Source organism: Sus scrofa, chromosome 14 (genome assembly GCF_000003025.6).
Source record: "Sus scrofa isolate TJ Tabasco breed Duroc chromosome 14, Sscrofa11.1, whole genome shotgun sequence".
Taxonomy (NCBI): domain Eukaryota; kingdom Metazoa; phylum Chordata; class Mammalia; order Artiodactyla; family Suidae; genus Sus; species Sus scrofa.
The window spans coordinates 136,534,123-136,549,935 of NC_010456.5; the positions used below are offsets into that span (position 1 = coordinate 136,534,123).

Here is a 15,813-nt window from a genome sequence, read left to right on the forward strand (position 1 = left end):
CTTGCCCAGTGATCTTTAATCTGGCTCTGTCTGCCACCCCCTCCTCCTCCTCTTCTGCTTCTTCTCCCTTCTGTAAAAACAACAAAACAAAACAAACAAAAACTTCGGTTTGAGGGATGTTTCTTACTCTTCACCTTCTGACTCTGGGTTGGCTAAGTGGCTTCCACTCTCTCTACACTCTCATCTGTGCAAAAGAGTTCATATCCTTTGTACCCCCAAACTAGGGCAAGAATGTTTTCCTCAAAAAGGTGTTCCTCATGATTTAACATCCTGCCCACACAATGCTGCCTTGGTGATCACGTGCCCTCCGTATTCCATCACGCCCTGGTGGGTGGCGGTGGGGCACAGGCTGCAGGGCGGGACAGTGCGCCAGCTGAGGCTTTCCGATTGTCTTCGTACCCAAGGACCTTTGACCTAATCGTCTCCATCCCCCACAGAGGAGTCCTGCTGGAGTCAACCATTGCTTTTGGAGTTGACACTGCAGATTCCTTATTTTCTCCTTCCGTCTACATTTCTTGGTCTGTAACAAAGCGTCTTTAACTTGGCCTCTCTTTCAACCCCCACCCCACCCCAAAGACCCCTGGTGCGTGTATCAGCAGAGACGCATGGACTTAGGTTTACACATTCCGCGTGTGACCCGTCGCTCCCACTGTCCCTTCTGACGCTCAGGGTGTCCCAGGCCTCCCTCTGTGGCCCAGGGAGCCACAAGTCCACCAGCTCATCCAACCCATATAAATAACACTGAGGACAGTATCCTTTAGGATTCCTAAGGAGAAATTTCATTTCATCCAAGAGTTTCAACATTCATCTATAACGGTGATGGTAAGAGTGTCCTTTATGGGTAGAAGTCAGTTTAAAAAATGCGTGGGCATATTGATTCTCCTTCAATGGGAACGTTTTATGAAGATTTAATTACTTTAGTTTCTATTATAGTGTGTTTACAGTTACTATACATCATGGGATAAGGTTTGAAAAATTCCTAAGCTCTCAAAGGTTCTGTATTATCTGATTTACTGAGTTTATGAAAATAAATATCAAATTTTCTGCTTCACTCTTAGACTTAGGTTAGCAACATATGGATTACATCAAGAGGTGGTCTATAAAGCGTGTATTCCTCATTATACCGTAAAGTAGAATTGTACATATAAATTTGATTATAATTTATTGTTATCCTTCATAACAAATGTGACTGTGTGTTTAATTTATTACATTGAACCAGCAACAAATAATTGTTACGGGCAATGTAAGACCTAACTATTCCCTCTTGGTGTATTTGGCTTGTAAATGTCTTTCTACAGTTACTGCCACTGTAAAATTGAAATTGATTTTGTCTTCAAAATTAGAATCTTTCCTTATAGTGTCTGCTATGCTATGAAATACTGGTATTCTATGAGTCCAACGAAGTACTCAATTTAAATTTAAGATACAGGTATAATTTTATTGCTAGTAGCTGCAGAGAGCTAATAGATGACATTCGTTTCTCAACTGCGCTAATTTTAATTTGGATCGCTTCCTCTGACCGACTTCCTCACGCTATGGTCCTTTATAAAGGAAGGGATCACAATATTTTGGAAACTAAATGAGTAAAAATGAACCATACTTTGGATAAAGGATTCATGGAACTGAACTTATCTTTAAATGAGCAAGAGAACAAAACACAGCCCTCACTTTCACCCCAATTTGTCTTTCTGGGAAGGATGTCGTAAGTTCAAATGATATGAGTGAATATCCACTTGGCAAGAACCTTGGTGTCAACAACAGTACCGGATTCAGCCTTTTTATCATACCTTATGCTTAAGCACATGTTTAATTAACCAGACGTGCGTGAACTCCTTTGCAACGTGGAGCAGAGACGTGCACCTTCTGGTGTAGTTCACACGAGGTGCTGCCTCCTCTTGGTGTGACTGCATCCTTCCACCCGCCTTTTCCCGTTATCCTTTCGTCCTCATCCCCCGTCCCCACCTTGTCCGAAAAGACTTAAGTAATTGCCTATGACGTGAAAACACACTGGTGAGGAAGTCGGAGGGGAAGAGATAAAACTGTCTTATATCTAGTTCACCAATCTGAAGCAAATGCACAATTTCACAGGATCATAGAGCTTGGGAGGGTCTTTCTGAGTCTGTTATACTTGAGATCTGAGCCGTGCATTGCTTGGACTCCAAGGGGGGGTGGTTTGACCCGTCCTGGAATTAGGTGTCCCTGGGTGGTCTTCCCCACCGTCAGTGTTCCATTGCACCTGCAGCTCTTTTCGCTTTTCTTTTGTACTCCGGTGTTTGAGAACCACTGTCCTCTCCGTCGTGTCCCAGAATGTCACAAATTGAGTCTCGGTCTTGACCCTCCGTGGGCCTTTTTATGGATGTGCGTGCTAGTTTAGAAAATGACCTTCTATCGTTTAATTTTTATTTTAAAAATTGTTGTCCGCTTTACTGAGATATCATTTGCATGCCATCGAATGTCTGTATTTCATGGGAACCGTCTAAGCGGTTTACGGATTTGCACAGACTTGTTTAACCATTGCAGTGATCAGTTTTAGGATACTGTCATCACTGCCAAAGGAAACCTATACCCTTTAGCAGTCACACCCCATTTCCCCCCGAAACCTCCAGTCCTTAGCAATCATGACTCCTTCCACCCTTATCTATGTACCTATTGTGAACGTTTGTTAGAAAAGGAACCATGCAAAATATGGTCAAAATATTGTCAGGTTCTGCAAAGCAGCCTGAATTTTGAAAGGCATTGAGTTGCATCTGTCCATCAGTGTGGGGGCTGTAACCATCTTCTCAATATGAAGTTCTCATCTGTGTAAACGTGGGATGTCTTTCTATTTATTTAGATCTTCTTTAATTTTTCAACACTACCTCGTAGTTTTGGGGGTCCAAGCTGACACCATTTTGTTACATTTATTCTCAAGTATTTTTTGATGCTTTTTATTTTACAAATGGGAGTTTTTTTTTTTTCTCTCCCGAATTTTACTTTTGGTTTGTTCGTGGATAATGTACAGAAATACAGTTGATTTTTGTATTTTGATTCTGTGTTCTACAATCTGCTGAGGTCCTTTATTAGTTCTAAAATTCTTTTATAAGTCTTCTGTCATTTTGGAAAGATACTTCTTCTTCTTCTTTTTTTTTTTTTTTTTTCTTTTTTTGGCCATCCTGCGGCATATGGAGTTCCCAGACCAGGGATCAGATCTGCAGTTGTGACCTACACCGCAGCTGTGGCAATGCCAGTGCTTTTAACCCACTGTGCCAGGCCTGGAATCGAACCTGAGTCCTGGCACTTCAGAGACACCGTGTAACCCACCGTGCCGCAATGAGAACTCCCATAAGGACACTTTGTCTCTCCATTGTCTGTGTTCTTTCTTTCCAGAATTCCGAGGTATCAGGTACCGACGCTTAAATGGATTCTCGGATGCTGTTTCCCCCTCCCACCTCCTGTGTGTCTTCTTGTCTACTTTCTGGAGGATGACATGAGTTTTAGATCCCAGCACTTCTTTCAAAATGTCTCTTTCTGCTAATACAGCTGGTGTATTCCAGAATCATTCCTTTGTTTTTTTTTTTCTTTGCATAGCATTATGTTACTACTGTAGGGAAAAATTGCAAGTCTACCTGAGGGTAATAATGATAGTTCTTAGAATTTTTTTACATTTTCCTTTCTTTTCTTTCTTCCTTCCTTTCTCCCTCCCTCCCTCATTTTCTTCCTTCTTTCCTACACCACAACTCGCCCCAATGCCAGATCCTTAACCCACTGAGTGGGGCCGGGGATCGAACCCTCATCCTCACGGATATTACCCGGGTTCATTATGGCTGAGTCACGACGGGAACTCCGAATTGTCTTATATTTTCTTAGTTTTCTTTCATTCCTCTGGCTTCTGTTTTGGTTTGTTCCAGTCTACTTTATGTAAGCTTGGTTGACGTTTCTCAGGAGGTGCTGCCCTTGGGATCAGACCCGCTGTTTCCCAGGTGTGCACAGAGCCAGGAGGCTGGCGAGCTTCACCGCATGGCAAGCCTGTGTGCGCTGAGCTCTCAGGCTGTCCGGACCTCAGTGGGACGTCAGCGGGTACCCTCTTGGGCGGGTCGGTTTCCCCAAAGGGGATTCTCCCAGGCTTCTGTTCCAGTTTGGTGTGGGCCAAGCCTGGCCGAGGGGCTTAGCCCTGCTGCTTCTCTGGGAGCCGAGCTGAGCAGAGCAGAGCACGGCTTCTCATCACCGGAGAGTCTCAGCCCGGTGGTCCTGCTGCTGTCTCTTCTGCTTTGTCCTGAGGACAAACACAAGATTCCCTGCGGGGAGTGAGTGGGGTCCCTTGGCAGACCTGCTGGCAGTGGGCATACTGGCCACATTATAATGACATCAGGGCTTTTGATTTCTGCCTCGCATGTCGCCTCGCTTTCCCGGTACCTGGCACCTCCAGGTTCTGACCCTTCCTCGGATTCTCAGCTTCCAGAATTCTCTTGTCTGCCGTCGCGTCTCCTCTCATTCTCTTGGTCTTGGTGGGTTTGTGAATTTTCCAAACATTCCTCACTGTCAGTGTGATGGGAGGAGACAGGCGTTCTCCTGTGTTCGTTGGCTTTCAGGTTGTTGGGCGGAAGCCCCCTCCGTGCGTTTTCACAAACATCGTCTCTGCAGAGAGCCTGGAGGCAGCAGTTCACGACATTTGAGCTAGTCCCCGTGTTAGCCTTTTGGACTCCCTATTTTCCTTTTTTCCATTTCCTTGTAACAAATGGGAACTTTAAACATTTGTTTCAACATTTCACCATGGGCTTTCCCCTTGAAAACAGAAAGCCTCTACCTTCTCCAAGGTTTCTCTTTCTCTGTCCAAGACCTCTTCCTCACAGGGATGGTTTTCGCATCACACCTGCCCTTGACATGCGCGCTCAGCTCTCCATTGCATTCCCTCTTCTCGAACAACTTCTAGTTCCCATAAACGTTGCTGTACCGTGTTGAGTCTTGGGCTGAAAGGCTCTTCCAAATGAAGGGCATTCAAAAGCCACCCAATCGTGCATCTTCCCCCCTCTGCCGCGATTCTGGCCCCGTATCGTTCAGCAGCTTCTCTGGAGGATGGTTTTTTTCTTTCATTGTAACGGAGACGATGAGGTAGGTTTGTTTTTTGGGGTGGGGGCGGTTGTTTTTTCGAAGGAAGGTTTGGCTTTAATCATACAAATCCCAATCTCTAGGCCCAATTTTCTGTTGACTGTGAGGGCCCAGACCTGCAGAGCAGAAGCAGAGCATGTTGGTAATTTTTTTTCCTATGAAATCAAAAGTAAGATTTAATTTTTTATTTCTCAATTTTTTTCTGGATTTTTAAAATTATTTTTTTAAATGAATGTCGGTTTGCAATGATCTGTCCATTTCTGCAGTACAGCCACGGGACCCACTCATACATACATACACCTTCTTTTGCTCATATTATCTTCCTTCATGTTCTATCCCAAGAATGGATACAGTTCCCTGTGCAGGACCTCATTGCTTGTCTATTCTAGGTGTCATAGTTTGCACCTACTCATCCCAAACTCTGCAGGCGATGGCCTGGGAGGTAGGTCTGTTTTCACTGATGCATGTGAAATGAAACGTACATGGCACTTCCTCTTCAAAGTACTTGCCTTCGTGAAAATGTGTGTTTCAAATTTGCAAGTGGGTGTTCCCATTGTGGCTCAGTGCGAACAAGCCCGACTAGTATCCATGAGGACTCGGGTTCGATCCTTGGCCTCACTCGTGGGTTACAGGATCTAGCTTTGCCACGAGCTCTGGTAAGGGTCGCAGTTCCCATTTTCTAGAATCTGTCCTTTTTTTTTTTTTTAAAGCCTTTCATCTCTCTATCCTGTACTCACATCCATCACACACTCGCGTCTCTGACACACCTGCTCTAGCACCTGTCCTCCTTTCTACCTGCCTTGGTTCTAGCTGTCCTCTCTGTCCTACCCCGTCCTCCGTTACCATCTAGCTGCCTAGAGCACTGAGGTCCCAAGTAGATTTAAACCTGGGCCCTTGAGGGTAGGTCCGGAGGGCTTAGAGCCAAGTTCAGTCCAGAGTTTGGGGAGCAGTGACCTCAGCCACATGGACGGGGGAGCCACATGGATGAGGTTGTAGAGGCTAATGGAGTAGGAACTGGGGACTCGGGGGCAGGGGAAGAAAGAGGTGAACGCATCTTTTAAAATACTAGTACGTTTTGCATTTTTAAAAGCAATCTGGGCTCCTTCTCCCACGCTGACGATGATCTGCTGTCTTTTCCTGTAATTGTTTCTTCTTTTTATTTTTTTTCTTTGTTTTGCTGAAAACCGTATGTACCAAAATTGTGTCTGATTTTTGTCTTTGAGCTTTCTCCTAGGTTTTTCAAATAGTTCCTATTTTCATGAGTCGTATTTAATGGTTGCATAATATCTCATTATAACACTGTGTTATGGTTGTGTGATTTAGCAAATAGAATTCCGGGACACTCCACTGTAAATCAACTATTCTCTAATAAAAAAAGAAGAAGAAATCTGGGACACTCCGTTGAACTTGAACTTCAGATGAACAACAGATAGTTTTCTCAATGTACGCATATCTCCAGCAACATGTCCAGTGCACTATTGGGGACATAGTTATTTATCTGAGATTCAAACTGAAGCGGGCATCCCGTAGTCTTTTTTGCTGTCAGTCCTACAGAATATCACAGTATGTCGACAGTTTCTAGCTGTTGGACATGGAGATGTTTTCAGCGATGCTCTGGACCTCTTTGGGCAAAACATTTCTTATGCTGAATTACTTCCTCAGGTGGATTGTTAGAAGTGGAATTACTCTGAGCAGATGAGTGTTTTTTTTTCCCCCGTATTTTCCAAACCTATCGCCAAATCGATTTTTAAAAAGGTTAGAGCAATTTGTGCTCCCCCCAGCGGTGTCTAAGAGGGCTCATCCCTTGCACCTCAGCTAACGTTGTTATCACTTCAATACGCCTCTGCTATTTTGGCAGGCAAATAATGATACACCATTTTCATCTTTGATTACTAATGAGGTTCACATTTTTTTGTTTATCAGGCATTTCATGCCCTGATTTTTAAATTTTCTGCAGCTGCCTCCTGACTGCCCTGCCCTTGTTTGGCTTTGCTTTGAAGCCATAAGCCAGGTATACTTATTTTTATTCGTTTACTCATTTTTACTCAGCCACTGGCGCTGGAACTGGGCCCCCAAGTTCAGGTTTCAGGAGGAATTCTGCATGATCACCAGCAGCCTACCTGCCAGCCTACCCATTGTCTATAATAAAAGCTTCCTACGACTTTTAAATGCATTTCCAATAAATCAACGAAAAGGCATAGAGTAGTAATTTTATTCTGAGCCTGCAGAATGAATGTCTTTTCACAGCTCTGCCTTATTTCTGTGTCTAGCATATGATTGGTTTCAAATACTGCTTCCATATATATACCTGCTTTTAATCTACCCTCAGAATCCCGCCACTGTGCTGTACAGGGTCCTGCTGCATTCACGGGAGAGGTCCTGCTTGTCTAAAGATGCTGGCTGCTCGTGGATGGGACTTCATTCCAAGGAAATGGGGGCACCTTTCTAGGAAGGGTGACCGGCATTTCCCAGTGGGACCAAAAACTTCAGCAGAGAACAGGGCTGAAAGGGCTACATTTGCTTCCTCTGAGAAAGATGGGACAGTGCAGATTGCTTCTGGAACATTTCCTTGGGTCAAGCAAAGAGCACGTTTGCACCTCCTGACCTTTGACCTCTAGCTCATGGCAATGACCTGCCTCTGTCCCCTTCCTTGGCTACTCCCGTTAGTCTTCATCGCAGTTAAATAAGAGGCTGTTTGGTCGCCTTCTCTGGGACCTTCTATATACAGAGGAGGCTTCCTGACCGGCCATTTAAGTACTCCCAAGACTTGCTTTATGGAAATTGCTGTTTCTCTTCAGTTTTTCATTTTCTGCATTGGGTCAGTTCCCTGGCCTTTGCCTTGCATCTCTTTTTAGCATTACATGGCAATCTGCTGCCTAAATTGAGTAGGTCCATGTCACCTGTTTGAGTGTCTGGCCAGACTCTGGATACACCCGGGTTTTTTTAATTTTTAATTTTTTTAATTTAATGTTACTCAGTGCTCATGCCCTCTGCATTTTCAAGACTGCTCTGGGGTCTTCTTTCCACATTCAACTTGACATTTTAAGTACAGTCCGCAGGTATATTGCTTCTAATTACTCATCGCTGGCTTTGTGATTTTGGTGATTCTAATGTTTACGTCCCTGTTCTCTCTTTGGACCTGCAGAAAATTAATTTGAGCCCCTGTTAGGGAATGCTTGACTGGTACAGGCCTTTTCTTGCTCTTCAGAAAAGTTCCCTGTCTAGTGGAGAGGAGATGGCAAGCCAGCTCAGTCAGGGCGGAAAATGGGACAGCTTTACTGTCCTCACCTCCTTGCCATCTTTCGCCAACAATCGCAGAAGGGAAGAAAGCGAAACTCTGCTGCTTCTTGGCCCTTGGCAGTGATCTCAGATTTCCCAGAAAAAGCATGAAAAGGCCTATCTGGATAAGAGGAAAAGCAGCTCAGCTCCTAAGCATCCACCTTGTAGCCGGCCTGCATGCTGGGCTCATACCCGGTTTTCCATGTACTCGTTGCTGGAGGAACACCGCTCCGCCTCAGTTTTCCTGCCTGTAAAATGGGATAAAAAGAGAAACGGGTGAGATTGAAAGAGGCCGTGGTTCTGATGGCCTCAGCACAGTGCTTATCACATTTTAATTGGTCACCGTGTAATGTTTTACAGACCATTAACCACAAATACTCATCAAGAGTCAAGAAAAAGCAAAGGTGGCTTCTCTTGAGCACGACGGGATGCCAAATATTTACATATTTCCAAAGTTCATATTCATAAATAGACATTTTGCGATTTACAAATCATTCCTCCAATGGAAAACAAGCATTATTTAGCTCTTTCCTGGAACACCAACTTGAAATCTAAATTTCAGCAATTATCATCATTCACAAATAATTTACATTTCTGGGCAACTGGAAGATACTTATTATCATTATTTTATTTGTTCAACTTACGTAATGCATCCTCTGAGGACTCATTTGGAAAGCATATATGCATATCATAAAACGGATCAGAAAAAGGGTCGGACTTTGCCGTTTCCCTATAGAACGTGCAGTCGAAAGGAATACAGGAGACACTTGGGCATTCAAATATATTGCTTGTCCAAGTCGAAGTGAGTAAAAGAACGCAATTTGTGAACTCACTTAACAAGGCGAAATTAGGGACATGTCTCGAAGTGTGTCTCATCCTCTGATTTTATCAGACTTTGTACTGGTTTCAAAGGAGAAAACATGTGTCCTGAGTTTCTTGAAACGTCATTACTTTAGGGAAGGCATTTAAAAGCAAGAAAGGCTTTTAGGAAGTTGTTAGCCATGAACTTCAGAAGCGATACATCGCAGTTCATGGCGATGGAACTAATTCACCTCCTGCCCACCCACTAGAGCAGATTCCCCTCGGTGCTCGAGTACTCGCGTGTGCGCATACACACACACACACACACACACACACACACACAAACACGTCCACACCGGCAGCCACATGCATCCTGGCCGCTTCTGTTGCTACGTGCTCTGGCCTCTTGGCTTCCTCCACGTCTCGATTTTGTCTTTTGGTTTCTCGTTTCTCCCACTTTGCTCTTCCTCCCAGCTCTGCCTGGTGTGAGAAATTCCCGTCTCTCCCACTTGACATTCTGATGAGGCTGTGTTCTTCTCCCTGGTCTTCCCGCGGAGGAGAATTGGACCCTCCCTCATTGTGGAGTCGGTAGTAGGGGGATACAGGCAGCTTTTGAGAAATAAAAGGCCTCCTTTTGCCACAGCCTAAGTGGCGGAGCCGCACACACTGCCTGATAATAAAGGCAGTGACTTTCCAGAAAGTACACAACACGAATGGCCATCATTTCAGGCTGGTCTTTCACATGGGTGATGCAAAAATATTTCAAGTTTTTTTTTTTTTTTCCCCAGGCTGGACAGTCTTGTATCAGGAAGCGTTCAATGCAGGCAGAGAGAGGGGAGGCAGTGGAAGCCGGGGGAGGCTGGAGAGAGCGGTCCCTCGGCTGGCCAGCCACGCCCGTGGCTTCTGCCCGACGCTTTCCTCCCAGACTCTGCGCTGACAGCAGCTTTTCCCACCGTGTGCGTCTCTCCTCATCTGACTGTAGCTTTTGATCTGTTTACAGGGGAACTTCGTGGCCTGTATGACAGCTATTTTGCGGCAGATGGAAGACTATCATTACGCCCATTTAATCAAGACGTTTGGGAAAATGCGGACCGACGTGGTGGTGAGTGTAACTTTGACCTTGTAGAAGCGCGCTTTGAGGCTGGCGTTGTATATGCCAAGCCCGATGGAGATATTTCCATTCTGAATATGACTTTGACCTGCCTCGGCTTGCTTTCGGAAGCCACCTGGGATGGGCTAGCTAAAGGCGTGTTGTAGGAGGACGAGGGTCCTGACACAGACTGTCCCCTTGTGCCCAGCTAGAGAGTGATCGGGGGTCCACCCAGAGGAATCTCATGTGGTCCCCCCCCCTTCCCTTTTCTTTCCTCTCCCTGTCTTGAGGTCACGGAAAATTGGAAAATTCAGAGATGTTACCTCTGGAGAGTCTACCATAAACTCTTGTTCATTTATTGATTAAGTTTCAATAGCAGAAGCCAGAGAGCATTTTCAGTCTTCAGTTGTGCTCCGTTATTAATTAGCTCTAATCATGGAAGCTCATTAGCGTTGCTCAAAATAATTCTCTCGTCATCCTCGGTAAGACTGTGCTACGACTTAATTAGGAGAAGTACCGCGAGAGAGGGGAACGTGCGGCTCCGGCCCCTCTCGCAGGCGGCCTGACCTCGCAGGGCCGCGGGGTGGGTGGCTGCTGTGAAGCTGCAGCCAGTGTATGGACGGGTCCGCCTCGACCCTGCTGTCTGGGAGGAGAGAGCCCATCTCCCAGGGCGCTAGAATTCTCTAGACCTAGCACGTTGTAGTGTCTCCAGAACAAGGTTGGTTACATGTTATATCTCTCCTATTAAGGGCTGGGAAGAAGTCAATGCATGTAATGCTTTTTTCCCCCAAAGAATGAGTTCTCACTCAGAACGACCTTACTAATTGTCACTCTGTGTCACTCTCTCTATATACATACATCTATATGCTGTAACACATAACCATAAAGATGTGTATTTAAATTTCTGAGGATACAAACATGGATGTATACCTTAAAATTATAGCCATTTTCCATCAATAAAAAGGAAAGAGCATGTATGTGGGGAGTTCCCTGGTGGTCTAATGGTTAGGATTCTGCACTGTCACTGCTGTGGCCTGGGTTCAGTCCCTAGTCTGGGAACTGAGATCCCACATCAAGCTGCCATACACTGTGGCAGGGAAAAAAAAAAGGGAGAGAAGAAAAGAATACGCATGTGGTTGTGTATCTGTGTGTTTAGTTATGTTTTTTCATATAAGCGAGCAGTTTGACATAGGGCTCTAGGGCTATACTCACACGTGTGGTGTGTGTCACATTTATGTCCCTGATTCTTTAGCAGTCATGGCCGAGAGAGGTCAGATTTGCTTATGTGAAACTTTCAGGCCTCATGCATCCCTCAGCCCTGTCTCCATGAGCGGAAGGATAGTTATAGCTGAACCTGTATGGACCGTTTCCCAGGCAGCAGTTCAGGCTGCATTATCAAGTTTTCAGAATGAGGAGCTTTCTCCAGACTGAAAACATAGGACTCCAATGAATTATTTGCCCTGTGTCAGAAGAGTCACGTGATCAAAATCCTGCGACACACGCACACTGTTAGAAATAGTTCCTCTGCATTATTAGGTCGTGCTGTTAATTAGGGAGCTTCGGTGCGTTGTGAAACGTGATTGTACGAAATGGCATTTAAGGATGCCTGGAACGTGCTGAATTCCAGGTGTGCTCTCTCTCTCTTGGACCGAGCAGATCATCAGCGAGCAGATCATCAGCGACTTGTTACGTGTTGTGATCTTGGCTTCTCAGGGCATTTTCGTTTCCCTGGGCACACGAGTGCAGAACCCCAGTCGTTTGATTTCTGCTATAAAATGGCAGTTGTGGTGTGAATATCAGGAATCCAGGCTGCAAGGATCGTAAGCCTTTTTCATCGTCGTTTGATCCGTCAGAACCTTTGTAACGTGTGTTCCCATCTATTGACGACGCACAGGGTGTATTTGACAGGGTTTCTACTTGGACAACGGCTCACAACAACAGAAGATCATTTTGTGTTGAACCCTCGGACGTTACTTAGTAATGCAGTCGGAAAAGCGTCTCGACTGTTTTCTCAGGACGCCCTCCTTGTAAGGCTATACTCACACGTGTGGTGTGTGTCACATTTATGTCCCTGATTCTTTAGCAGTCATGGCCTTTTCTGGTTGGATGAGTGATGCCCTCACAGAATCACAGTTACTATCGACACCAAAGTCACACGTCTCAGAGCTGTTGCTTCTACAGTCTCTCAAATGGCCTCTGGCACCCAAGATGGGGAGAGGCTGAGCACAGCGTGAGACGGAAAGACGAACCCAGGAAAGAAGAACGGACATGTTGAGCTCACAGCTCTCTCCCAATAGAGGCAATTCCTTTAGGATGGCGAGCCACGTGGCGTCTTTAAGTTCTCCTGCAGTGGAGACGCTGATCCGAGGTGGTCACTGCTGGCTGTCCTGTGTCCGACTCACAGATCAGGACCACACGTGGAGACGGTGCTCAGTCCCTGAAATAAGGGGAGGAGGAGTGCCCTGGACCTTCCAGGGGAGAAGGCAGTCTTGACACGTGTCCCCAGTTCCCACAAGTGGCCCTAAAGAAATGTCTGCGGGGTGACAGTGGATGATGACTTAGCCAAGAATAGTGCAGGTAGAAGTGCGGCTCGTTGGCTGCAGGTTGAGTGAAGGCAGGATACAGGAGGGGTTATCTCATTCCCAGGAGGACCCATAGGGAGCCGCTGGCCACCGTGCCTCCCACCTCTTCCTATGCGCCCCCCAGTTCTGTCCACTTGTAGCTTACCTAGGGAGCCCGCTCAGGCCCCCTGTGAGCTCTCAGGGTGCATTTCCTGGAACGGGCACCTGCCTCCGTTCAGGCTCCATCCCACCCCCTCCTGAGAGCTCCTCTCTGACACCTGCCTTGGCCTCACCTGGATACGGCCCATCGTCCCTTCCTCCGCACCTGTCCACCCAGCCCTCCGTGGGTGCTGGGCTGGCCCAGGGTGACTTCACGCAAATGGAAATGGCGAGGAGGCCCACAGGGATTGCGAAAGCAGGAATCGTAGCCAGGTGACTGTCCCTGCCTAGGGTACATCCTGCGCTTGGCTGGGCCTGGCCTTAAAGAGCCTGGAGTTCCATGCGAAACGGATTTCCAAGCTGTGCAGCGAGTCCTGAGTGGAGGAGGAGCCTCGTGTGGAGGGTCTTTATTCACGTGACTCCTCCTTGGAGGCAGAGCTTTATTGAAGACCCTCTGCAGGGGCCGATGGTGAGCTTTACCATGAATTCACTCGATAGCAACTTGTGTCAACCAGGTGGAGGAGGTGACAGCGGGCAAGTCAGACAGTCCTGCTGTCGTGGCCCCCAGTCGAGTGGGGCATATCACAGGGAATCAGAGAGTCCGTCCAACAACCCGGGTGACCCATGCTGTGAACGAGCCGTCCTCGTGAAGCCGCCAGGCTGGTCCAGGTCAGGCGGGCAGGAAGCCTTCTCTGCAGAGGAGAGGACTGTGGCACACACGAGCAGAGGGGAGAGCACGCAGCGGGGAGCAGCGTGTGCAGGAGCCTGTCCTGGGGGCTGGGAGGGGACTGGAGTGCCGTGGGCCCGGAGATGGGCTGAGGCATCCAGCCGCACTGGGCCCGCGGGTCCTATGTGAAGAGGCTCTGTGTCTTTCTGCTTCTTAGATGGCCCTTTCTCTGTCATTTACTTACTGTTTTTCCCCTCACTGTTGTGCATTTATTTTTAAGGCATTTATTTTGTGTCTCACTTTTAATTTTGAGGTAGTTGAGTCACATGCAGCTGTAAAAAAAAATAATCCAGAGCGTCTCTGTGTGCTTCAGCCCGTTTCTTTCAATGGTACCATCTTTCTTTCAATGGTAGCATCTTGCAAAACTATCAGTATCCAAGCATATCAAAACCAGGATGTAAGCGTACCCATTGTGGCACGTCGGAAACGAATCTGACTAGCAACCTTGAGGTGGCAGGTTTGAACCCTGGCCTCGCTTAGTGGGTTAAGGATCAGGGTTGCTATGAGCTGTGGTGTAGGTCGCAAACGTGGCTTGGAACCTGCGTGGCTGTGGCTATGGTGGAGGCCGGCAGCTGTCACTCCAATTCAACCCCTAGCCTGGGAACCTCCATATGCCGCAGGTACAGCCCTAAAAAAAAAAAAAAAAAAAAAAAACACGCAAAAAATAAAAAAACCCAGGATGTTGACATGTTGACAGTGATACAGTGCACCGCTTATACGCTTTCTTCAAGTTGTGCCATGAAAAGCTTCAAGCATACAGGAAAGCTGAAAGAAGAGGACCTGAGAAGCATCGTTCCTGCCCCCGGGACCCCTCTGTCCCTAGCACTCAGGCTCCCCTGTGGGTCTCTACGCCCCTCTTTCTCGTAGCCCGATCCCCTGAGAGGGGGAGGAACATGGAAGTGGTTCAGCCAAGCTCTCTCAGGGATGAAGGCAGCGTCCAGGGGTGTCACTGCCCTTTCAGGACATAACAATCACCTCTGCAGAATTTTTCCTCAGTTCTCCGCAGTCTCTGTTGTCTGTCATCAAATCTGCATCTAGTCCGGAGTCCTCCCTTGTATCTGGGCATATCTCGTTACTCTCTTTTTTTTTTTCCTAAAGTGAGGTTCATCACCTTGTTTTTTCTTCCCTTTCCTGGCATTGCTTTTTAAAATTAAATTACATCTTTTATTTGTTTTGTTCTTTTGAAGCGCTAAAGCCATTAGCTTTGCAGACTCTCTCCTGTTTTGGAATTTTTGATCACTGCCTTGTGTGCAGTTTTGTTTGTGCAAATTCCTATGTGCTGCGAACTGGAAGCGTGGTCTAAAATTCAAGTCCACCCTGTTGGCCAAAAGCAGAATGGAAGCTGGTGTGGCGGGTTCCCCATTGCGTCTGTCAGGAGGCCGGAATGCCGGGCTGGCCTGTGCGGGTGATGCTGGCTCTGATCACAGGGTTAAAAGCAAGTAACTGACACATCTCTGCTGGGAAGATACATACCTCTTAAAGACCACCGTGTAATCTCTGGGTGATTCTGTGGCCTCCACAGAAAATTGGCAAAGGTCCCATCCTCTGGCGATCTCTGATCGGATGCGTTTAGCATCTGATGGTCTGCGTCTGAAACAGTTAGTCTTTAACTTAAGAGAATGGTGACTCGCTATTTCCAAGAACCAAAACTCTGGCTTTAATCTAAGAACACGGGAAAGTCACCGGGGATTTGGGTGCAGTGGGAGCCTGGGGAAGTGTTGGTGCTTGATCAGCTTTTGGAAAAGCCTGATCCTTCTGGCTGAAGTGGGACCAAGAGGGACAAGAACGGACATAGGTAAATGAGCTAGGATTCCCGTCCAGTTGTCCACGTGAAAGAGGCTGACCAGTTATCCAAGTGGCTGGGGACAGAGAGGGACAGAAGCCAATGGGTTTATAACAGGAAGACTGCCGATGGAATCCATCGATGGCTCTTGTTAGCGTGTCCAGGCATTATGGGAGCATCAATGGTGAAGGGTCAAACTGAAAAATGCAGCAGGAATGGGTTGACGTAAAATGATGAAAATGTCACAAGACACCCCCTCTTCCTCCCCCACCTCCCTTTCTTGCCTTGGCCATAGCAGTGCAGTAGTCTGTTAGGCCTTGTAGGGGGC

At 46.8% G+C, this 15,813-nt stretch overlaps 1 protein-coding gene across 1 annotated transcript in view; it reads left to right on the forward strand.

The window, feature by feature from the left end:
* Positions 1–15,813, forward strand: part of DOCK1 (dedicator of cytokinesis 1) — a 545,742-nt gene that overhangs the window by 334,376 nt on the left and 195,553 nt on the right. The window contains 1 exon segment of the mRNA XM_021072613.1: positions 10,166–10,267. Coding sequence (XP_020928272.1) covers positions 10,166–10,267 — 102 coding nt within the window.